The following is a 23,419-nucleotide window of genomic DNA, read 5'->3' on the forward strand; positions in this document are numbered from 1 at the left end:
TTTTTTTTTTTTTTTTTTTTTTTTTTTTTTTTTTTTTTTTTCAAGGCAATTGGGGATTTGGGGTTGCACTTTAGGGCACTGTTTTTTAGCTTGGATGTGTCACAAAATGGCCTATATTTTCATGGGTCATATCACTTCACCACCATATCATTGTAGGGTTATTATTATTATTATCATTTCAATGTGCTTCACAAAATACTATATCAAAATATACTCCACGAACCCATACCCATTCGAATGATGGGAGTTCTTGTGGGTGTGTATAACACGGAAGTTTAAGGATAACTGTAGGTCGGTGGCTACCTAAGGAAACTCTGATTCGATCCGCCCCCGGCTACTGTTTGTACCAAGAATACATTTTTTTTTCTTAGTAGCTCAATCTGTAATAGTTTAAGTCCACCACTAGCAAATATTGTCCGATTTGACTCGTTACATATCGTCGTCAATCTCATGATTTTTAAAACTCGTATATTAAAGAGAGATTTCCACACTTTTATAAAGAATGAAATTTTGCATTAACATAATAAAATGTATTTAGTGTGAGGTCATAACAATTTGTATAATTAGTTTGTAAAAAAAAAAAACAAAAAATAGAAAATTATTGTTAAAAAGGAAGAAAATAATCCCAATTTTAAAAAATGATTCCCAATATTAAAGAAAACATTCTTGTGGGTAAAAACAAATATAATATATATATATATATATATATATATATATATATATATATATATATATATATATATAGGTAATAGGTTCCTAGTTGTGACACGTTTTGGTGTGGAGTTCCAATGCTTTGGTGCTTTGATTTAGTGGTTAGGTTTAGGCGCATTTATGTGTTAGGTTTTCTATTTTTCTATCACTTCATTTTCAAGTGCTTTCTTCTTTAGGGTATTTTTTTAGACTTAATCCATTTATCGAATCATGTCTCTTCTTAATTCTACCTTAAAAAATATTGACTCGAGAGACCTTATCTTCACTAATTAGGGTTTTTCGTTTTTTAAGGTTCACATTCATCACACCTAATTAATGTAACCTCTAAAGAATAATTCTAGCCTTTTAAGTCCCACAAGGGTTTTACTCATAGACGTTGTCAATCAGTAACTTTTGAAAAAAAAAACGTTTAATCTCTTAAAATCTCCTCATTTCTTTCTCAAGACCTACGTTGACTACTCCAATTTCATACCCAGATACGAATATATTAGACACGAATTTTTTTTTTTTTTTTTAATGAAGAAATGCATAGATACAAATATTTATGGTGGTCAAATTCTGTGTACATGCGTTAGAAATCACGAAGCTTTACAATAATATGATATTGTCCACTTTGGACATATACTCTCGTGACTTTGCTTTTAGTTTCCTTAAAAAGGTTCATACTAACGGAGATAGTGACGACGTTTCTCTTCATTATTAGTTTGGTTCTTTAAAGCCTAGAGACTTTGGATGCTTTTGAGATAGAAGAGAGGTGGGGGAAAAGAGTGTGATAAAGAGTAAGGGTTTGGTGTACTTAAGGCTGCCAAATTTGATATATATAAGCACAAGAAGAAGAGAAGGGAAGGGAAGGGAAGTTGGGACAGTCTAGGTAGCTTGCTCCCATAGGACTTGGAGAACTGTTTCAAGCTTTGTCTTTCATTTTCCACTTACTGTTTCACTTTTGAGCTCTTTATAAACCATCTTTCCATCTCTCTCCCTACCTATTATTACACACTAAAGCACTTCAAAACACTTCTCCTTCTCATCCACCACTTCCACACAGACATGGGAAGATCCCCTTGTTGTGATAAGGCCAATGTGAAGAAGGGCCCTTGGTCCCCTGAGGAGGATGCCAAGCTCAAGGCTTACATTCACAACCATGGCACTGGTGGCAATTGGATCTCCCTCCCTCAAAAAGCTGGTAAAAAAAAAAAAAAAATCACTTTTTTAGGGTTTTTTTTAGGGTTTTTTAGGGTTTTTTTTTAGGGTTTTTTTAGGGTTTTCAATCTCTAAGTGGGGTTTTTGAGTGTTTTTTTGTGTTTTTCTTGATGGGTTTTCTCTTTTTGTTTGTGGGTATTTGAAGGTTTGAAGAGATGTGGAAAGAGTTGTAGGTTGAGATGGCTTAACTATTTGAGGCCCAACATTAAGCATGGAGGCTTCACTGAGGAAGAAGATAGAATAATTTGTACCCTATTTTCCACTATTGGAAGCAGGTAATTTCTTTGCATGCATTTTTCGTTAAGCTTTTAAGTCGAGCGGTGATTTTTCGAATCTTGTTTAGGGTTTGGATTTAACTAAAGAAACTCGTAGGTGGTCGATAATTGCTACTCAGTTACCGGGAAGAACGGATAACGATATCAAAAATCATTGGAATAGCAAATTGAAGAAGAAACTTATAGGAATGGAGAAACACCCTCAAATCATCCCTCCTACTACAATGCCATATTCTTCTCATCATAATGATCATCAAGTTTCATCATTTCCAGCTCAACCACTCAGTTCAATCCCATCAAATTGGTCAAACAACAACGACAACGACAACGACAACATCGACAACATTAGCCCTTGTCTTGTCCCGACACAAGAATCCAACATGAACAGCTTGTTGAGCTCCTTGATGTTTCAGCATAATCAAACCCTAGATGGAAGAAGCTGCACTCAAATCAACAACACTTCAAGAATCATGATGATGGGGTTTCAGAATCAAACCCATAATTACAATTATTATTATGATGCTATGAATGATGAAGAACATAACAACATATGCTTCAATGGAGGAGGAGGAGGAGGAGATGATGATCATGTTCATAGCACCACCAGCTTGTTCCAATGCATGGAGGGAAATTTCATGAAGTTCTAGTGAATTAAGAGGATGTTTAAAGGAAGGGTTGCTTCGATTTTGTGGAGTTTGTTTGTTAATGAAGGGAAATTAATGATGTGAAATTGTGGTACGGTCTTATCGGATGCAGTTTGATTCAAAATTCAAAGCTATAGTGTTTGATGAAAACTAGAAGTGGTGTTGTTGTTGTTGTTCTTAATTAAAAGTATTGTATTTTGGTGTCAAAATTGGTTTGAGGGCCATGATGTTTTATAGGCGACTGGTGGAGCTATGGAGCCTATTGAAGAGACATTTCAGGGCCTGCAAAATCACTACACTTTCAAGAACTTGATGGGATGCTTTTGACCTTTTCAATTCATTCACCCTTTTGCTTCCTTTTGTTTTTAACTCTAAACTCGATCTTCATCTCGATCTCGTTCCCAAGAATAACGTTCTCTAGGGTCCGTATCATAATATCATTTACTCTTTGAACGATCTTAGATTTCGTGACATGTCGACTAAATTGTTCGTATTAAATTTTAATGATTAAAGTTTTAGATTGTTATGGGTATGAAAGTTTAGAGATCATAAAGTATTTATGACCCATACTAAAATGTTTGAATGAGAGGCTATATAATTTGTTGCCACTGATTCACGGCCACACCAAACGAATATGAGTAATGGGTATGGTTGATATTTAGTTGTTATGTTTTTTTTAGAGTGGTTGGTGTCACGATCATGCTTGTTTAGAACGTGTTGCATATGGCCACGTGTCATGTTAAACCCTACTAGACATAAATTGTCTAGAAATGTACTATATGGCTTCCCCCGACTAAGTATTGTAATATCTCTTGCCTACATATCTTCAATGCAATTGACTTTCTCTCAAAACACGGCCCGAGCCTTGACTATACATTTGAATGATCCACGAATACAATTTTTACACCGACTTGTTCAAATGTTCGAAATATATTTTTTTTTATTCTTTTTTAAATAAATTTTTTTAAAAAAATGGAAGAAAAAAACAAAAAGAGAGAGGAAAAAGACGAAAATAGCCATCTATTTTATGGAGGTGACAGGCAAATCCCCATTGGGAAGCACTCCCAAAAGAACTCTCAAATTTAACTTCCCTTTCCCTTATCCACAAATCAAAACAGTTCATGTAAACATATTGGAATCAAAAGGTGAGAATAAAAGCCTCAGAATTTGCTTTAGAACAAATACCAGTTCATGTAAACATATAGATCAAAGTTCAGTATATTCTTTCCAACAGGGCAAGAATGTGACTAAAGTTTGCCCGACCGAGAAACCAGAAACCAGAAACGAAACACGTCAACCATAGATCGTACTGCATCGAAGAAAACAGTCCCTTCAAAAGAAAAATGATAATAGTAATAAGTTCATGACTTCAACACAAAGGATTATACCAAATTACTCTAGCCAACTCCTGTGTGTTCATTTCATTCACTTGCATATCCATTTGCATGCTTCTAATAACAAAACCAACGTCATGGTACCTAAAATCTATTTGGTCTAGAAATGCACGGAGTTTAAGCAAGATAACGCGCCCTTAACTTACCGTAAACTTGTTCATATGATCTCAAGCAGCATTAGTAGTCACGTTTCCGATGAGTTTGAGGTCGAAGATTTCAATCCAGTAGCCATCAGGATCCTTTATAAATGCAATACCTTTCATCTTGCCTACAATAAATTGGAAAAGAAATAATATAAAAGACAGGTTATCATTTGGGGTGTTAGCGATCTCAAAATTACTATCATTTTGACAGCGTTCGACTATGAGCTCCCTTACCGTCATCTGGTTTTTTAACAAATTCCACTCCTAGGCGTTCAAATCTCTCGCACGCCTTATACGTGTCATCAACAGTTATACCAATGTGTCCTGAAAAGAAAAATAGAGGATAAGTCAGAAGAAACAAAATCTAGGTATACGAGATCGTAACGTGTAGCTTATAACCATGTATTCTGTGTAAAGTTCTACAGCATAAAACATTTAGACTTGTAGCTCACTGAGTCACTTTAAATATATGGCAAAAATAAAACTACTTAAGAAAAACAGACAGAAACTTGGTACAACAATGACATTACAACCTATCATATTCGGAAAAATTATGGCACGAACACAACAAGGAGTTGATCGTAGCTGTCTTCAAATATAATCGCTTATGTGTTTATCTTATTTAAAAATTTAAGCAAATTCAAATGTTTGTGAACATTTTCTACCAATGAAATAAGATCAAGCATGCTATAAATTATGCCACGAAACCCATGGAAATTCAGGAATCCTAGGAGAATAATAGGTTTGAAGACTCAACAGCAGTACCGAGCGGAAGACATGGCGAGAGAGGCTCGCAAATTAAACATTACTTTTACATCTTCCTATACGAAATTAAGTTTTATCAAGTGAAATCTATTTAATTGCTAAGGTTTGCCTTCAAAGTCTTGCATAGAGAACTATCCTAGAGGTGAGTCTTTTGCTGATTTGGGAAGGTCTTAATCCCAAAAGGACCAAATTCTTCGTCTGGACAGTAGCTTTAAGCAGTCTTAATACCTCTAACAAGATTAAAAGAGATCCCACATCGGTTGGAGAGGGGAATGAAGTATTCCTTGTAAGAGTGTGAAAACCTCTCCCTAGTATACGCGTTTTAAAAATTTTGAGGAGAAACCCGGAAGAAAAAACCCAAAGAAGACAATATCTGCTAGTGGTGGGCTTGGGCTGTTACAAATGGTATCAGAGCCAGACACCGGGCGGTGTGCCAGCGAGGACACTGGCTCCTAAGAGGGATGAATTATGAGATCCCACATTGGTTGGAGAGGAGAACGAAACATTCCTTGTGAGAGCATGGAAACCTCTCCCTTGTAGACGCGTTTTAAAAACCTTGAGGGGAAAGCCCAAAAGGGCACCACTTGGACGGTTACAAATTTCCTTGCCAAATGCATTCCTCTTGCATCAGTAGGTCTACTTCATTTTATTATAAGAACAAAAAAAACAATGAAGTTAGCAAGAAAAGAAGCGTCGGAAGGAAGTTACATACCAAAGCCACGAGGATCCGAGTTCCCATTATGATATCCTTTAAATTCAGGGTCACTTTCAGTACCCCAGTTGCTGAAAGAAGATTGTGACTGTCAAATTTTAATCGAAAAAGACACACTTCGAAAGACGCCAAAATGAAAAGCTCCAAATAGAAAGCATAGTCTCACTGTGTTAACTCAATTGTAGCCTTCCGACCAAAAGTCCAGACCGTTCTATCAACTGCGTTGTCTGGGGCAGAAGCAACATCCTAAAGCACCATATCAAAATGTTCTAGATATGAAACTGAGATGTAATGAAATCTAGATTTTGTGTATAGAATGCAACTATCTGCCTATACATACATATCAAAGTACAGCGACATCAAAAAGCTGTTATAAATACTCCTAGATCATTATAGCTAACAAAGATTACCTCATAACCCAAGAAGTATAAGCTAAACTTCATTTCAGGAAAATCCAGCCTCTTGAGTAATCTACCATTGTTAAAAACAGTGTATTAATTTCTGGGGTCGCATTTATTTGACCGGAATTGCACAGGTTCAATCGAAATCATTTCATACTCAGAACTTAATACAACTTCAAGTACTCAGAAGACCAAAACGCTCACTTATAATACTCTCAAAAAATTTCCACAGAAGATTCAGACATTCATTTTACAATCATCTAAAACAAGAAATACATGAAAAAAAAACTTACGACATGCCCAGAACTCGAGAATAGAAGTCAAGACTGGCTTTAGGATCCTTAATCCGGAACATCTGCGAGCATTTTATAGAAGGGAATCAAGTTTGAGTAATTTATAGAAGGCCCAAATTCAAAATTAACCGGATATTGAACACATAAATGGGTATTATAGAAAAATCGGAAGCAATCTTACAGTCTGTTGCATGATGTAACCTTTAGTGGCATCGTCGGGGGTTGCGTGAAGTCCCGGATTGTTTGCGGGAGATTCTTTAGGAACCGAAGCCATCGAAAAGGGTCTCAATCGATTCAATCTCTACAAGAAAAACCAATTTTAAGAACTCAATAAGGAAGGTAGTGAAAGGGTAGGTCATTTGGCCAAGAAAAGAGCAGCAAAAAACAGGTGATCTGAACCTCGATTCTACTACTTTTGGGGAGCATAAACAATGGGTTTAAAGAAAATCTCGACGCAAACCCCAAACGAGATAGACGGGGTAAAATGGTAGCCATTGATAAGGAAGCCATGGAGGATTTGATTGGTTTTGCTTACCTTTTCAGAGCCCACTCTGGTTCTCCGTGCTATCACTCGGATATGCGAAGCGTTTGGATGGGGCGGACGGCAGAATTAGAAATTAAAACAGTAATTGGATTTTTTAAAAATATATAGAATAAGCATAAATTAATAAAAATGTCAAAATATTCTTTAAAATTTCTAAATTTTTAATAATATCTTTAAATTTTTTTAAAAAATCTAAAAAAATAAATTTGGGATAAAAAGTTACTACTTTAATTTTTAAAATATTGTTTACCTTTGACGTGTTTTTAAAATATTTTTTAAAATTAATATTGCTCCATTTAAAAAAAAAAATAACGTGACGAGAAGTTCGTGAATACTTTTTAAATATGGTAATAATGATAATATATTTTTTATTTTTTATTTTGAAGAAAAGTTTAAAGATATTTTTGAGGTGTATTAATGAAATTTTTTAAAATTCAAGTATATTTTTAAAATAATTTTATTTTATATAAAATATTAACTATTTACCGCTAAGATATTTTTTAGATTTTTTTTTTTTTTAAATTTGAAGATATTATCTAGGTTAGATGAACACGACTCTCCAAAATGGTATGATATTGTCCACTTTGAGTATAAGCTCTCATGGCTTTGATTTAGACCTCTGTATGAGCCTCGTAACAATAAGGATAGTATTAATTGATTATAAACTCATGACCCTTCCCTAAAAATATTCAAATGTCGAATAAATGACTCCAAAAGAAAAAATACCAATGATCCGCTAATTTAGGGAATACCCATGATCACTCTCTCCATTTTCCATTGGTATGAGGCCTTTTCGGGAAGCCTAAAGCAAAGACATGAGAGCTTATGCTCAAAGTGGACAATATCATACCATTGTAAAGAGTCGTATTCGTCTAATATGGTATCATTCGAGAAAAGGTGTTGAATAATGAAATACTAATTTAGAGAATGATCCTGAATTTATAATAAAAAAGAATACTCTCCGGAGATGTCTTTTGTGAAAGCCCAAAGGAAAGGGAGAGAGCTTATGCTGACAACAATATGATCCAATATTTAAGGATGAACCCATTTTTCCTTGCTTTCGAGGAAACTCACATTTTTTTTTCACGATTTCAGAATCTAAAAAATTTAAATCTCCTTCGCTTTCCGAGTCAAGGTTGAAGACGAAGACCCAAATTCTACGCACTTCCAGCCATTAATGGTGGCCATTTTTTCTTCCTACCTAATGCAGCAAACAACCATACACTGAGGTGGTCTCCTCACTCTTAATAGAAGTCTACTTACGTTTTTTCCGTTGCGAAGCAATTGAATCTGTTTTATCGTATCTTCTAAATTGCTTGTCTTCTTTTGTACTCGGACTCTTACGTTCTCTATTTAAATATTGATAGTAAATTTCCCCTCCAATCCGCTTCGGGTTGTGTGCAACTTCTTTATCTGAAACCTCTTTGCAATTGCGTCTGTGATTTTGATTCCTTCAATGGAGAAATCTGGATATGGTCGCGATGGAATTTTCAGGTCCTTACGGCCTCCGATCGTCTTTCCCAGAGATCCCAATTTGTCGGTGGCCTCTTTTCTTTTCCGAAACTCATCGTCTTATCCAAACAGACTCGCCATAGTTGATGCGGAATCTTCTGATTCCGTGTCGTATTCCCAGCTTAAAGCCTCTGCAATTAAGATCTCCAATGGTTTGCTCCAATTGGGTATTGAGAAAAACGACGTGGTGATGATTTTTGCTCCAAATTCTGTTGAATTCTCCATTTGTTTCATTGGAATTGTTGCTATTGGGGCTATTGTCACCACTTGTAATCCTGTTTACATGGTCTCTGAGTTAACCAAGCAAGTTAGAGATGCTAAGCCCAAACTTATGATATCTGTTGTTGAATTGTGGGACAAAGTGAAGGATCTAAACATCCCAACAGTGTTACTAGACCAGCAAATTCCTTCGGAAATCCAGTCCTCCAAAATTTTATGTTTCAATGATTTGATAAACATGGCTGGCGATAAATCTGGCTCCGAATTCCCAATTGTTGGGGTGAAGCAGAGTGATACAGCTGCTCTTCTGTATTCATCAGGAACAACAGGAGCCAGTAAGGGTGTGATTCTGACTCACAGAAACTTCATAACATCTTCACTGATGATAACATTGGATCAGAAGACTAATGGAGACGAAAATGGCACATATCTGAACTTTTTGCCGATGTTTCATGTGTTTGGATTGGTTTGTATAACATGTGCGCAGCTGCAGAGAGGAAACACCATTGTCTCTATGCCAAAGTTTAACCTGGAGAAGGCCCTGTGGGCAGTGGAGAAGTACAAGGTGACAGATCTGTGGGTTGTGCCGCCTGTTGTGCTTGCTTTGGCAAAGCAAAGTGTGGTAAAGAAATACAACCTTTCATCCCTGAAGCATATCGGTTCAGGGGCTGCACCTCTTGGGAAGGAATTAATGGATGAATGTGCTAACAACATTCCCAGTGCTGTGGTTCTCCAGGTACCCTGTAGTAGGCTGTTTGTGTTCTATAATTATGTTTTACTATAATCTATTGGATGCTTTTTCATTCTTTCACTTTCTTATATCAAGAACATCAAATGATATTTTCACTTAGAACCAACAGAGTTTGAAATGCAGAGGAGTTGGGACAATTAGAACTTAGAACAGTAGTGAAACACTTTTCTTTTAAATGCCTCCAAAAAGTACTTTTATGTATGTGTTAGAGATGACCTGTGACTTTTGAAGATAGAAAAACACTATTTAAGTAATCTTAGCAATTTCAAAAGAAGTTTTAACTAGGTTACCGAACACTGGTAAAATCAGCTTTCGTCGTTACAAAAGACATACCGACCCTAAGTGTTTATAGAATTCTCAAAATCTATGGTCATGCAATAAAAACCATGAAATTTTTAAAAGTTACTTCATTTGGTTAAAAATGCTTTTCCTATTCTAAAAGTCATATACATTCATCCTGACTATCGGCAACTCTAAATTCTGAATGGAACTTCTAAATGTTTTCACTTCATTTGGCTTTGATTTATAACCTTGTAGAGGTGGATTATAAGATTATAATGCAATAACTTGAATTCATTGCTATTCTCAGGGTTATGGTATGACTGAGACTTGTGGAGTTGTTTCTTTGGAGAATCGAACAGTTGGCAAACGAAATACGGGTTCGGCTGGAACACTTGCCTCTGGTGTTGAGGCTCAAATAGTCAGCGTAGATACTTTGAAGCCTCTTCCTCCTAATCAATATGGAGAGATACTGGTTCGGGGACCGAATATGATGCTTGGTATATAGATATGGTTATCTTTCTCTTGATTTATGGTTTTCATACAATACTTTGGAGAGAATGTTTTTGTTTCGTAATCGAATACGATCTGAGTTAATGTGATCTTTAGTGTGTTGGGAGTTACTATTAGTACCTAACATTCAAGTCGGTTTTCGAATTCAATTTTGAAATGATGTGCAGGTTACTTAAACAATCCACAGGCCACCAAGCAAACTATTGACAAATATGGCTGGGTGCATACTGGAGACCTTGGATACTTCGATGAAAATGGTCAGCTTTATGTTGTCGACAGAATTAAGGAACTCATCAAGTACAAAGGTTTTCAGGTACATATCTGTTTATCTAGTAATATTTAGCTCTAATCTCAGCAGTTTTAGCTTTCAGCTTTTGGAACTATGTCGAAACATTAGCATCCAGTAACTTCTTACCAATGATATCGTGCTATATCGGTCGTCCTTGTACGAGCAAGTGCTGTTTTGAGTTCAAATCAAATTCTTAAGCTGTCCTCCTCTCTCAAATTTTGTTACTGAATCTCCAGGTTGCACCAGCCGAGCTTGAAGCACTGTTGGTCTCTCACCCTGAGATACTAGATGCTGTTGTCATCCCGTAAGCGTTCATGAAACTCCTTACTCGTGTTTGAACTTTCGACATTCACTCCTTTGTAACTGATTCGATGAAAACCGAATCAACAGCTACCCCGACGATGAAGCTGGAGAAGTTCCAATCGCATATGTCGTGCGATCTACCAATAGTTCTATGACCGAAGAGGACGTCCTCAAATTCGTGGCCGATCAGGTAAGGCACTTAAGAAGAAAGTTCGGTTAATTTCAGCAGCACGGATAGATTGCTCGATATGCATCAGGAATGAAACTTGTGTGTTTCTCCTGCAACAGGTTTCTCCTTACAAAAGGTTAAGAAGAGTGACATTCATCAACAGTGTCCCCAAGTCAGTTTCTGGGAAAATCCTGAGGAGAGAACTCATTGAGAAAGTAAGAGCTAAACTCTAAGTTCTTTGGTTCCTCTTTTCATTATGACACGAGCAGAATAAGACCTTTTTGTTCTCTTATTTTCACACTTTTATGTAATTTCTTTTTAATATAACTATGTAGTTCAAGTTTCTATAATAATTTACTTTTAAAAATAAGAATGACGTGGTTTATATTTTTATTATTTGTTCAAATTCTTTTAAACAATTTTTGTTATCTGTTTTTTTAAATAAATTATGCCAATATTATATGGTTCTTATTTTAATGTTTTATACTTTTTCCTTCAAAAGTTTAAAATCTATAATTTTTTTTTATAACAACTCGACTTTTTAGACTTGAACCAGTCGAAACAAATACAAGTGGAAGCAAAACGTCAAAATTCTAAAATTCAAAACTGGGTCCATGACTAAAATTCAAAATTGGATCCATGACTTAGCTAACACGTCGTTACTTTTATAGACTTTAAATATAGATTGAGAGGCATAAATTAATCATACTTATAAAAATGTCTACCGAGCTAAGCAAACAATTACTAATAAAAAACAAAAATTAATATCAAGTGATATAATATATCAATTATAGACGTAAGTAATCTATTTATTCTATTTATGTAATAAATTGATGTACTTAATAGCAAATTAGAAATAAACTTGATCTAATAAATTTTTATCATTCATAAATATATCTGATACACAATAGGGTAAAAAGGGAATTACTTAAAAAATTTAAACTGGCATTCAAATTTTTTATATAAAAAGATTACTATATTTCAAAATAGACAATGCTGTTGCTTTAATAATAATTATTATTCGTTAGACTTATTTTAATATTTTATATCATACGGACTAAATTTTATTTTATTTTTTCCTTTCAAAATTACAGGGGAGAGTATAGATAAGAAAATTGTGTAAGACATGAGAACCCTTTGAGCCTTTGAAGTCTAAACCCACTTTTTAAAATTACTCGGAAGAGATTCAAATCATCACCCGACCTATTTTTGAATTGTTTGATGGTCTTTCGTCAGACCCTTTCTTGGATTCGTCCGTGGGTTTTCTTATAATTTGGATATGCTCTTTTTTCCGATCCAGTTAGGTTCAGGCATGATACACTTTTTAGTTAGTGGGAGAACCCAAGTACTCTCTTTCGGATCCAAGAAACAGCTCTCAGAGATCTTTTTTCCTTTTGAAAGATACAGGGAGAGAAACAATCAACCTATTGATATTGGAAGAGCCAAAAGGCCACAATTGCAAAATTTACGCCTTCAAAATTTTTATTTGTTCGCGTATGTAAATAAATTGCGAATATGGTCTAAGTAATAAATGCCCAAGTTTCTTTTGAATCCCAATTCCAAAAGAGGGTTTAGACTTCGAAGCTGATTGCTGGTTTGGATGGAATTTATCAAGAGGCATTGAATGAAACAAAAGTTTCAGCTGGTGCTTAAGAACAAGATCCAAATCCAAGAACAAGAACATGGTATTCAATTAGTACACTATTACATACATAAGCAATGAGTGCAAGTTCCATAAGGTAAGCCCACTAATATAGCCTAGAATGATGAAAAGCTGCAAACTGTTCAAAAGTAGATAATTACAGCCGTAAATACAAGATGATTGTTACATATATATATATATATATATATATATATATATATATATATATATATATATACTGCTAGCCAAATCTCCAATAATCACCCCTTTTATCACTTACTAGTATCAGTCCAACATGCATACCCCTCCCCCCATCTAACAACCTATCTATCATACATATCCAAGGGCACCACCAATGAATGCGTTCACCAACACAAACCTGAAGCTGGAGAAAGGAAAAGGAATTACCTGCCCTCAAGAAAATGGCATGAATGAGTCAAATCAAGATATTCAAAAACGATGGCAAGAACTTGTCCTAATGTTTGACTCGAGCAGCAGGCCGATGCCCGGTGCCGAAGGCAGACCTCAGCAGTTTTGCTTGCTCACCTTTAAATTTATATATATAGCCAATTATCACTGGCACCAAGAAATGACCATTCCATGGCCTAACAACCAGCTGCCTTTAGGAAGTTGTCATATGGGTTCGACGCTGGTAGTTGAATGAGGTGGGGATTATATTGGTTCTCAGTTGTACAGACTGTTGGATAAGTATCAATGGACGAACTCCAGTGTGTCGAAGAATCTGAGTCAACAAATGGGTTGCCGCTCTGCATTCAAATGCACTTGCGAAGTCAGATTTTACAGTAAAGGGATAGCCACAATAGCACGTGGACATACTTATGCATATATGAGCTCATGTCAGTCTATGAAAGCAGGCAGATGCTCATTCCAAAATACTCACCAAGATAATAATAGGATCTCAATTTCAGTCAAGAATTATTTGATCTGAAGCTAACTATATGATAGACAACGTACCTTATGTACAGCGAAGTGAACGCGTTGCGAAGTCTCCTCTTTTCTTGGATTTTCATCATTATGATTGAAATTTCCCACCGAACCTTCTTTAGCTGGTGCAGAGGTAATGAAATTGGATATCTTATGCTGATTTTCTTCTGAAAGAGCTTCACAATTCCCAGCCATTTCCTTGTAAGGCATATTTGTCGGTAAGGAGCCTGATACCCTTCCTACTTGATTTGTTATGTCGGAAATCTGCATAATAGATTGTCAATAGGCAAGATACATAGATAGAACAACGGTGATAACTAATAGCAAGAACTTCCATAGTCATTTTTCAAGATGAAGCAATGTAGAAAAAATAGGTTAGGGGAAAAAAAAATCTTCCTACTCATGCTTATACTTCTGCCAACATCAATCGCTTCAGAAAACGTTGGAAATAGATGCCAGAATTTTGTAGTTTGTATCTGCTTAAATTTTAATGCACTTTGAGAGGAAATAGATGCCAGAATTTTGACGTCTTTGTGAACATTCATCACATAGTTCATATGAGCTCATGTGCAAAGCTTAGCAACGTACCAAATTCAAGAGTTCATCAGCACTCATGACAGTTGGACCTTCTGGGGCCTTCTCTGTCTCAACATCATTTTGACTTTGAGGTTCATCGCATGGATTGTCATTAATAGATAATAAGGGATCAGCCTACAAAATGTACCAAAATGTAAAGAGAAGGTGCACAATTTGAAAACAGTTCAAAATCGTAGACACATGAGATGAATAGAGTGCAAACCGTGTTTGAAGTTCCGTCGTTCTTAGATCCACATTGATAAATTTCTCCTGGTGTGACAAAAAACTGAGTTCCTAATGGGCAAGTATCATCTGGCAGGAAATCTTGAAGCAACTGCTCTCTGATAGCACTTAACTTCTTCTGCTTTAAAGAACACAACAATTTGTTATATCAACTAGAAATGGAAATTATAACAATTAATTTTGTGGGATACTAAAACAATGCTTCTTTGCAGTAAAAAAAAAAAGGAATAAAATAAACTTACATCTGACAGACTTTGCAATGTCTGCAAAATTAGCCTAGCAAATGACTCTTTAGATTGGCTATCACTTGTATCGACAACTGAAAGTGACTTCAAAGCATGTTCATTGTCTTCCTTAGATCCATAAACTGGTCTGGGATGGCCTTGTCCTGTTTTGGCAACTTGTAACTTGCAATCCTCAACCAACTGGAGAAATGGATCTACCTGTTAAAAGTAAAAGATCAGTAGAAGAACTTTACTCATGAAATCTAAAATCTCAACTTTCTTTGAAATCCATGTTCCACGCAGTAGACACATTAGTGCTACGTGTCACAACCATGAAATAATTTTTTTGCACATACTACTTCACTTGTAAGGGCAACTTTAGCACGAGGGGCAAGTGGCACGATGTTGTAGGCTTTCGCCGTGAAGATGATCATCGACGTTGCCAAAGTAAAAAGTGACCTCCGACGTGATGGTTGCAATTGCCCTGCAATTTGTCAAAGTCACTTTTAGTTGTAGAGATGGCCTATTGGGTGCTCACTCAAAGTGGTCATATGACTAGTGAAGAAAAATATCTTTCCATCATAATAAATAACTTATCAGATCAATCAACGGAAAAAAAAAAAAAAATTATTTTTGGATAAAAGACAAAGAAATGTCTTATTTCTTCTGCAAGGATGCCGCATCTAGTTTGCATTTGGTTTTTATGGAGTCAGTTTTCTGGATTCAAATCAAGACGATTAACAATTAGAGGATCTTAAAGTAAAAAGAACACGCGATGAAAAATCTAACATCTTATACTCCAAGTGTTTACCACAAAATTTCTATGTAAAACAAAAAAACTGGTCTGGCATCACAAATTTGCTCATGTTTGTCTCGGATTATAAATGTGGCAAGATTTCAGAAACTGTAGAAATGAAATATAATTTTAATAAGCTTAGCTGGTTCTCTACCTCCAGCAAGGGAAATGCTCCGCAAGGAAAATGCTAGCTGGAAACTTCGAATAAGCGTCTCGTTACTGGAGTTCTATCAGCACAGCAAATCATAATGAAATTATAAAAGGATATTCATATGTTGGTACTGGACAGATAATTAAGTATCAAATTGACAATAATTCCCAAAGACCAATAAGATAAGCTGAGTTTTCAATATAACATGTTCCAGTCCTAAGAGAAATTTAAACCAAGGATTTCATTTCTCACCATCAAAGTCATAATCTGAGCTGAGATCTTATATGAATTTAGAATATGAGAAACTATAAAAAAATATTTCCGTAGCATTGTTGGAGCTCAAGGGACTGAAAATGAATTGCTCAACTAAATTCCTTTGTTACATAGAAATCCTCCATTTTTTTGACTTTTTATATCAGCTAAATTTAAACAGCTTTTCATTATGCTTGGTAGCTAGAGAATTAGTGAGTTTAGTACTCAAATGACCCATTGGTTCCACAAACCCAATCTATCACTTGAACGAGTCCAAGAGCCTCTTAGATCCATTTGCTATCAGATTGCATATGTCTAAATCTGTGGGAACTTCTATTGTTACTCCTAAAATGGTGGACCAAAATGTATAACCCAGTCCATCAAGTGTACATATGGGAGCATTTCATCATAACTTTCAAGATGCTAAATACTCCAAAAATATCCATCAAGTGTTGTACATATGGTTGGGTCATAAAGAGTGCTTACAGGCGAATGCCCAAATCGGACATATTCCACTGCCTCCATTGGCTGACGTGGAACAGGTAAGTTACTAATGTATAGTGTATGGCAGTCCCAGTTTTTTCACGTGGATTCAATTCCATGGTAAATGAGGTGAGACATATACTAACTCAATATAATTATCAAACAAACAATAACGAATTTTACCTTAGTCCGTGCAAATAGCAACACAAGGCAATAAGTATGAGCAATTGCTTCGAAGTTTTCAGGTTTATTGAGAGGAGAGATAGATTGTGCCCATAATGATGAGAGAAGGTTGGTAATCTGGCGACTGCTAAGCCTAAGGAACGTTGTCTGAAGTTTTAAGTCAAGGAAATGATAATATTAGACCATGATAAAACAATACAAGAAGAATATTTAGTGTAATAAAAATAAAAATAAAAATAAAAATAAAAACAAAATACATACCTGTTCCTTTTCTGAACTTGTCAAAGGTTTCTCATCCGCAACCGTACTAGGTGTAGTAGGCTTGTTTATACTATAAGCTCGGCTGTAACTAGACTTCAGTCTGTTCATCGTAGTATTATTTTTCATCTTTGGGCCTTCTTCTGTAACTGAACCCATAGCTGAAATTGATGGATCCTTTTTTACCGTGTACACCCGACTGTAACTTGACTTTAGTCTGTTTAAAATGGAGCCACCTTCAACTTTTGAAACCTGTTTAGTTAAAGGTTTTTCATCCATCTTTTGAAACATGTTCTCTTGTGAATGAGGCTCAACTTTTACTTTCTGAAAAAGTGCCGCTGAAGAGGAGAACACTGACACAGTTCTTGAGAGTGTCCTTTGAATATAAGTAGGCTTTTTGGAGTAGGAAACAGAAGCATGAGGACGTGGGCAGACGGATGATGGAACGAGAACAACGGAAAATATGCGGTGAGCACCAATTCTAGTTTCATGATCTGAGCAGACCATTGCCAGTAGTAATTGATGGAATAATGCCTCGGGAAAAGCCTGCAAAACATTTTAAGTCTAAAACGGCTGGGGTAGCAGGGGTAAAGAAAAAAAACGGTGGAGACTTCGATTGTACGACAATCTCACAGAATTTAGGGAAGAAGATAAAGAACAGGTGATCTTGCCTTATCTTGATACACAAGATTTGGTATTGATGCCACAATCTGAGCTGTGCGGTAGACAGTAGAAATTAATGTTCTGGACATTACAGGAATATTCGACAAGTTTTCTAGCATTGCAGCCATCATGTCTAGAATGAGACCAGCATCTCCAACCTAAACAACATTGCAGGAAAATCAACAGTAAATCCATCACGACATTGTAAAGAAGTTCGAAAGATTTTTAAGAAATTAAGTTAAATTGCAGGCATTTATGGTGTGCATGCATAAGTCAACAGAAACGACCTGTGATTTTTATAGCTGTATGGCATATAAATGTTACAACGGAAGAACGTTGGCTTTAAATAGACATTTCCCGGTATAAACCCCAAAACAGTAAAGGATTTGAAGTTACCGGTTTGATGGGTAACTACAGCCTGACAACTAATCTTTCATATATAAACTGCTAGCTAGGTAATGCCATGAAATTAGTCACACATCAAAATTATTAAGAGCATCCTGAGAAATACAAATTAAAGCAAAATTACCTTTAGTGACAACTCCACAAGGCATGCATCAACTGATGCTTGGTGTTTTCGGTTCCACTCAACAACTTCGGCTCCCAAGTTAGAATCATCAAGGGAGCAATGTATACTTTTTCGAAGATGTCTCATCATATCACTTAGTGCACCAATTATGGCTACTGATGGTGAGGCATTTGTTTTCTGAGCAAGGGAGGTGGCAATGTTAACAATGTCAATCTGCATGGTAGGATCTTGTAGAACATTCTTGTGATCGAGGTGCTTGATCAAAATTGCAAGCATGAAATGTGAGTTGTGCCCTGTAAAAAATACATGAGCTTCATGAAAATCACTGGTAAAGTTATAGAAATATAGGAAGAAGTAATTTAGAACTCCAAGGCTCTAACTTTTAAAAAAAATTTAAAGGGAACAATACCCAAATTCTCCATTATTAATTGCATATCTATCAACACAGAAAGACCAAGCCCAAGTTTTGGAGACCAAAGATTGCCAGTATCAAAGTAACGGAAGAAAGATTCCAAGACACGCCGTATGGTTGTAGCTTCCTTAGCCAACTTAGCAATGTTATGTAGGCAAACCCTTGCCCAAAATTCTGGATTCTTTGCGTCTTCTCTGTTAGATATAAGAATGATAAGACTTGGAAAGTTTATACAAGCATAGTATTGTAGTTCTGAGAAGAACTTACGGAGATACAATCAATTCCCCCCTTTCAGTTACTATCATCCTCCACGATGAAAACCTTGCCATTTGTTCGTGTGAAAGGAGAACTACTTCAGAATTTGCATCCTGAGTACCTTGCCCACCATTTGAAGAATTGGAAGTGCTCTTAAGGTCTCCATAGTTATCCAACACGACAGAAATAACCTAAAAGACGAAAGTTTATACCATCAACATAATAAAAAATAATAAAGTAAGTTATTATCTGGATAAACAAGAAAATCAATCAGAGATCAACATACATCTCACAACCCACAACCCTAAGGAAATTATCTACAGCATCAACCTTCATAAAAAGTGGGGTGAACAGGGAGGGGGTTGTATGTAATCTATAACCACTAAAGTATTCATATACTTCCTCATGGTCATTCAATTTGACGGCTAATATTAATCTTAAAATTGCAAAGGAAGACATAGCAGAGCATAAATATGGAGGAAGATTTAAGTAGCCAACGGTAAAAGGGCTGTGGTATTGGCAGGAAATAGAGCGAGAAAATGATAATTATGTGATAAATGCAAAGCAACTTACATTGTCAAATTCTGCTGATATATTGGAAAATTCACCCATAAACCAAACCTGCAGATGAAACATTCGGATATGAAAACTATTTCCAGACTAAGAAGAAAGCAAATATTCAGAAATGCGATTTAAAAGTTAAAATACACATGATAAGAGCAGATATTGGACAGAAAAATTTAGTTCAGGACAACAATTTGTTTTTGGGTATTCTCAACAATCTATTCTCACTATGATCATAAAGAAATACGTTCTCACGGTGTCTTGACAATATGTTCTTACAATGGGCATCCAAGTTTAATGCCTCTCCCTCCCCCTATTGAAGGTGATGGTATTCAATTATGCAGGTGTTTGTTATGATATTCAATTGTTCTGGTCTGGCCAATTTATTCGATCAACAGCAGAGAGGTGACCTCAAAGGGTATTTTTGCAAACCAAAATTTCACTTTCACACTACTATATCTTCTTAAAGAATTTCGTTGTTGCTGTGTTTTTGCTGATGCACAATTCGTCCGCGCAACTACATTCTTTAATGAAACCCAAAGACGAGTCCAAGGCATCTTTTCCAATCCAAAATGTCCTTTTCATGGCTTAAGTCAGTTAAGAAGTATGGCCTTATAAAAGGAAATGTTTGTGGGCTTCATTCTCAATATCATATTTCTACTCTATCATCCAATATACTAAAGAATTTGAGTTGCAAAATCAGTCTCTAACTTCCCTACTGCATTTCTCTATTTTGAAGAAATTACGAAATGAACTTAAAAATTTGAAGCTACAATTGCTACAATTTAACTATATTTTTAACTCTACAATTTAACTACAATTGCTACAAGATCAGTCTTCGCATTCCTTCCCCTTCTCAAATAAATAAATTGGTTAGGTGGCACTTGCATTCCAAACTTGCACCTTTTCCTCAAGCTGAAAAGTAAAGACTGTTGTAGGAGGATGGAGAAAAATCCTCATGTTGATTCTTGTGGTTGTTGCCCCTGTCCTTGGATGGGGAAATCTAACTCTCCATCTAAAAAAGTTAAGCTATAGTTATAATGCCTGACCATGGACTCCAATAGAAGCTTTATATTCTCTGTGAGTTGGGGTGAGAGGTCGAAAAGGACTCGGATTATCCCCTAATACCATGCACAATCGCAAACACATTGATAATTTGGTGTATTTGGGATGTCAAAGAGAGTTCTAGTCTATAAGAACACGTCCCACTTCTTGCAGCACCAAAAATGGTCCCAATACTACTCTCTACTCAATAAGAACTGCTGCCAATAAGGCCTCAACTTCCAGTATACTGGGTCTTGAAATGATGAACTGAACATCTCTTCTTGTTGGGCTCACTACAGTTGGGTTGGCAGAAGGGTTCTATCATACCCAAAAAAGGGTGGTAATATTTGCCCACAACAGTAAGAAATTAGAATGTTTGATGGAGGAATGAAATGAGGCGTTATACCAGCAGCATTCTGTCCAATGCACCCATATTTCCAAAGTGATTTTCCTAAAGCAAGGTATCCCAAACAGGTCTCGAGGAAATAGTTAACCACCACTACCTACCCATCAGATTGTGAGCTTCATCCAAACAAGCACATGAACACACTGTTTCAAAATTGTTAAAAAGTGAGCTACTGCTGACGAAGTGATGGGCATTTTAAAATTTGGAAGTGGATGTACTTAGATGATCAACCACCGGCAGCACACGCATTCTGAGCATAGTGACTCTTCAATAAAATAGATTTAGGTCTTCTTACACCATAGTTGGAAGGAGTAAAGGCTGGAACAAGCTTGCCAGATACATCCTTATATACTTGCCTCTTTGACAGGTCTCACAACCTTTACTTGGGCTTAAATTCAATTCACGAGTACCTAGCTTGGAATTTCCAGTGTTTCCACAGAGTGTTGCAATTATAGTTCAATTTAATTTGGGATAGTTGATCCAAACAGATATGCTATATTCCTAACCCTGATTATGTGTTTTGTTAGTATATATTTTAGCTTTGGATAATCAAGTACTTCAATATTCTATTAGTTAGAGTGATTGTGTATTATTAGTAATTTCTTTAAATTAGATTTAATGGAGGAAGTTAGTGTTTATTAAAGAAGTACCGAAGAAGCACCCAGACAAAAGAAACTCGTTAAATATATCTTGAAGTCTTCTCAATTGAATCAAAACCAGAGACTGAATGTTTCGTTTTAGCAGGGGTTTGTACCACACATTAAAAATTAAATCATCAATAAAGGTGGTGTTGATATAAGCCTGTTAACTAAATCTTTTGGTTTACTAACACATTGAAAGGCCAACATATGAAGTAGGTGCATAAAGATAAAATACGTAGCAATACATCCAAACAAATTTAGTGCAGATTACCATAGCTGAGAGGGCTTGAAGGCTAGCAGAACGCATCTGTCTTTCTCTCCCTTCCTCTCCTAATTCTTGAGCTAGAAGGCAAAGTTTGGGAATCATTCCATCTAAGTTGAACATATAGGTGCTATCCCTCTACATAGTATAAATGCACATAAATATAAAGAACATTTTCAAAGAAATAGTGTAAAAAGCTAAAATATACCATACTGGTAACCCTTACAAAAATAGACCAAACAAAATTCTAAAAAGTAAGCATACCATACTGGGAACCCTTACCTGCTGATTAACAAAATCAAAGAGAGCCTGGCATCCTAAAATTCGCATTTCATCATGTCGTGCTTGATCCAGTAGAATGTGGATGATGGCAAGCAAACTACTTGCAAACAGAGGCCTGCAATAGTTATGTATGCCGATTACAACTTTCATATGCATGTAAGTAGTACATTTTAAGGTTAGGACACATCAAAAATCAATAAGCATGCTTATTATCCGCCATGAATTCTCCATATATCGCAAAAGGTTTCCAGAAAATTCATTCTGAAGAACAGTAACTTAATTTACAGTTTCATATGGCTAAAAAGTTATGATTGATTTATAGAACTTCTATATAATTTCATTTTACATATGTTTCACAAGATTTTCATAAATAAATGAAATTACACAACGGTTTGATTTGAAATTCAATTACAAGGAAGACCTGTGCAAGATAGACACTCGAGGCCATTAAGAAATGCAAAAGATTTACACATGCATAACTCCATCCATTATCTATCTATACTACAAAAAGGGGGGCCAGGTATCAAAATAATTCAATTAAATTTCCTTGTGATCATTCAAGATAAATATTGTTCTCTTGTCCTGCATATAAATATTGGTAGTGCCGTTATAACCCAAAGAGATGACTACCTCAATTCTATTAGAAGGCTAGTTGGTCCAAATCCAGGTCTAAAAAGTAGCATTGGATACAACGTAATGCAAAATGAAAAACTCAAGAGTAACCAAAGTACAACCATTTATTCATGGACCAAAGTAATTCCTAAAGACTAGAGCTCAAGGTAATCTAGAAGTCTCTGGTTAACAAGCCTTCCAAAAAAGACAAGTTACCCGGGCATGTTTATAAGCATATACAAAAGACAAATACCTAAATACTTGTGCGAATGCTGATTTCATGTCAATTTCATGAATAGGTTTTAGTTGCTTCAAAAAGTCATTGATATGACTGAGATGTAAGCATGTATAACTTGAACCAGTCTATCAAATCTAGCTTTCGTAATGCATGTGTATAGGCATCTTATAAAGATCCAGGAAAATGATACTAATGTTCAAATATTTGGGCCATTACAAAATTAAATAAGGAACTCACATTTGCTCTTTACAAGAAAATAACAGCTTTCTGTAGATACATATGATGACTTTAACAGAGTGCAATTGCTCATTTCTCAATTCCCTATAAAATCTCTGCTCAAGACTAGTTGTGATCTGCAAAAACGAATATTAAAATCTCATGAAAGAATCAATGAAGAAGAGGAAGAATTAAGGGGTTATAAATACAAACCATGAAATTACTATGGCCTCCATGCTCGTGGGGCAAAGCAATTAATATATCATAATGAAAAATAGATGAAGAGAATGCTTTTTAGCTCGTTCCATTGCAAAAGGAGTATTTTATTTTTCATTTGCCTTTTTTCTTCTTGTTTCACTCTCTTGTGGTGTTCGTATCCTATGAGTATTAGTTTTTTTTTTTTTTTTTTTTTTTTTTTTTTTTTT

The 23,419-nt window shown here is 35.6% G+C and overlaps 4 protein-coding genes across 6 annotated transcripts in view; 2 read left to right on the plus strand and 2 right to left on the minus strand.

The window, feature by feature from the left end:
- The first annotated feature begins 1,758 nt into the window (after positions 1 to 1,758).
- LOC111452384 (transcription factor MYB36-like) lies at positions 1,759 to 2,921 on the plus strand. The gene is made up of 3 exons (XM_023093075.1): positions 1,759 to 1,894; positions 2,057 to 2,186; positions 2,284 to 2,921. The coding sequence occupies exons 1-3, from the start codon at positions 1,759 to 1,761 to the stop codon at positions 2,831 to 2,833; spliced, it is 816 nt and encodes a 271-aa protein (XP_022948843.1). The 3' UTR covers positions 2,834 to 2,921.
- Positions 2,922 to 3,956: 1,035 nt separating this feature from the next.
- On the minus strand, positions 3,957 to 7,164 carry LOC111452386 (lactoylglutathione lyase). Of its 2 annotated transcripts, none has more exons than XM_023093077.1 (9): positions 7,074 to 7,164; positions 6,720 to 6,839; positions 6,539 to 6,600; positions 6,255 to 6,315; positions 6,011 to 6,090; positions 5,845 to 5,915; positions 4,602 to 4,691; positions 4,371 to 4,492; positions 3,957 to 4,160 (listed from the first exon to the last, which is right to left on the minus strand). In XM_023093077.1, the coding sequence occupies exons 2-8, from the start codon at positions 6,810 to 6,812 to the stop codon at positions 4,392 to 4,394; spliced, it is 558 nt and encodes a 185-aa protein (XP_022948845.1). In that variant the 5' UTR covers positions 6,813 to 6,839; positions 7,074 to 7,164; the 3' UTR covers positions 3,957 to 4,160; positions 4,371 to 4,391. The 2 variants fall into 2 exon arrangements, with proteins under 2 accessions (XP_022948845.1, XP_022948844.1); XM_023093076.1 differs by having other exon boundaries at positions 6,938 to 7,097.
- Positions 7,165 to 8,158: 994 nt separating this feature from the next.
- LOC111452734 (4-coumarate--CoA ligase-like 7) lies at positions 8,159 to 11,455 on the plus strand. 2 transcript variants are annotated; one of them, XM_023093588.1, is made up of 7 exons: positions 8,159 to 8,311; positions 8,450 to 9,549; positions 10,154 to 10,343; positions 10,524 to 10,669; positions 10,882 to 10,949; positions 11,036 to 11,138; positions 11,237 to 11,455. In XM_023093588.1, exons 2-7 carry the CDS (start codon positions 8,539 to 8,541, stop codon positions 11,348 to 11,350), a joined length of 1,632 nt encoding a protein of 543 aa, XP_022949356.1. In that variant the 5' UTR covers positions 8,159 to 8,311; positions 8,450 to 8,538; the 3' UTR covers positions 11,351 to 11,455. The 2 variants fall into 2 exon arrangements, with proteins under 2 accessions (XP_022949356.1, XP_022949355.1); XM_023093587.1 differs by having other exon boundaries at positions 8,159 to 9,549.
- Positions 11,456 to 13,003: 1,548 nt separating this feature from the next.
- Positions 13,004 to 23,419, minus strand: part of LOC111452107 — a 12,783-nt gene continuing 2,367 nt past the window's right edge. Inside the window, exons 3-19 of the mRNA XM_023092649.1 lie at positions 23,016 to 23,131; positions 21,929 to 22,043; positions 21,656 to 21,784; positions 19,303 to 19,350; positions 18,742 to 18,920; positions 18,472 to 18,668; positions 18,063 to 18,355; positions 17,542 to 17,691; positions 16,874 to 17,416; positions 16,613 to 16,759; positions 15,698 to 15,770; positions 15,104 to 15,231; positions 14,766 to 14,966; positions 14,504 to 14,641; positions 14,293 to 14,415; positions 13,735 to 13,968; positions 13,004 to 13,526 (exon numbers count right to left, since the gene is read on the minus strand). Of these exons, the coding sequence (XP_022948417.1) occupies positions 13,365 to 13,526; positions 13,735 to 13,968; positions 14,293 to 14,415; positions 14,504 to 14,641; positions 14,766 to 14,966; positions 15,104 to 15,231; positions 15,698 to 15,770; positions 16,613 to 16,759; positions 16,874 to 17,416; positions 17,542 to 17,691; positions 18,063 to 18,355; positions 18,472 to 18,668; positions 18,742 to 18,920; positions 19,303 to 19,350; positions 21,656 to 21,784; positions 21,929 to 22,043; positions 23,016 to 23,131 (2,976 nt within the window). The 3' untranslated portion in view covers positions 13,004 to 13,364. The remainder of the gene's footprint in view (positions 13,527 to 13,734; positions 13,969 to 14,292; positions 14,416 to 14,503; positions 14,642 to 14,765; positions 14,967 to 15,103; positions 15,232 to 15,697; positions 15,771 to 16,612; positions 16,760 to 16,873; positions 17,417 to 17,541; positions 17,692 to 18,062; positions 18,356 to 18,471; positions 18,669 to 18,741; positions 18,921 to 19,302; positions 19,351 to 21,655; positions 21,785 to 21,928; positions 22,044 to 23,015; positions 23,132 to 23,419) is intronic.

Source organism: Cucurbita moschata, unplaced genomic scaffold (genome assembly GCF_002738365.1).
Source record: "Cucurbita moschata cultivar Rifu unplaced genomic scaffold, Cmos_1.0 Cmo_Scf00014, whole genome shotgun sequence".
Lineage (NCBI taxonomy): Eukaryota > Viridiplantae > Streptophyta > Magnoliopsida > Cucurbitales > Cucurbitaceae > Cucurbita > Cucurbita moschata.

Excerpts from the sequence above, each read along its gene's own strand:
- LOC111452384 (XM_023093075.1), top strand. The coding sequence starts at position 1,759 with ATGGGAAGATCCCCTTGTTGTGATAAGGCCAATGTGAAGAAGGGCCCT. Across the intron at positions 1,895-2,056 it reads CTCCCTCCCTCAAAAAGCTG|GTTTGAAGAGATGTGGAAAG; the intron begins GTAAAAAAAAAA and ends GGGTATTTGAAG. Across the intron at positions 2,187-2,283 it reads TTTTCCACTATTGGAAGCAG|GTGGTCGATAATTGCTACTC; the intron begins GTAATTTCTTTG and ends AGAAACTCGTAG.
- LOC111452734 (XM_023093587.1), top strand. The coding sequence starts at position 8,539 with ATGGAGAAATCTGGATATGGTCGCGATGGAATTTTCAGGTCCTTACGG. Across the intron at positions 10,670-10,881 it reads TCAAGTACAAAGGTTTTCAG|GTTGCACCAGCCGAGCTTGA; the intron begins GTACATATCTGT and ends CTGAATCTCCAG. Across the intron at positions 10,950-11,035 it reads CTAGATGCTGTTGTCATCCC|CTACCCCGACGATGAAGCTG; the intron begins GTAAGCGTTCAT and ends CCGAATCAACAG.
- LOC111452386 (XM_023093076.1), bottom strand. The coding sequence starts at position 7,048 with ATGGCTTCCTTATCAATGGCTACCATTTTACCCCGTCTATCTCGTTTG. Across the intron at positions 6,601-6,719 it reads GTTACATCATGCAACAGACT|ATGTTCCGGATTAAGGATCC; the intron begins GTAAGATTGCTT and ends AAATGCTCGCAG. Across the intron at positions 6,316-6,538 it reads TCTCGAGTTCTGGGCATGTC|ATTACTCAAGAGGCTGGATT; the intron begins GTAAGTTTTTTT and ends TAACAATGGTAG.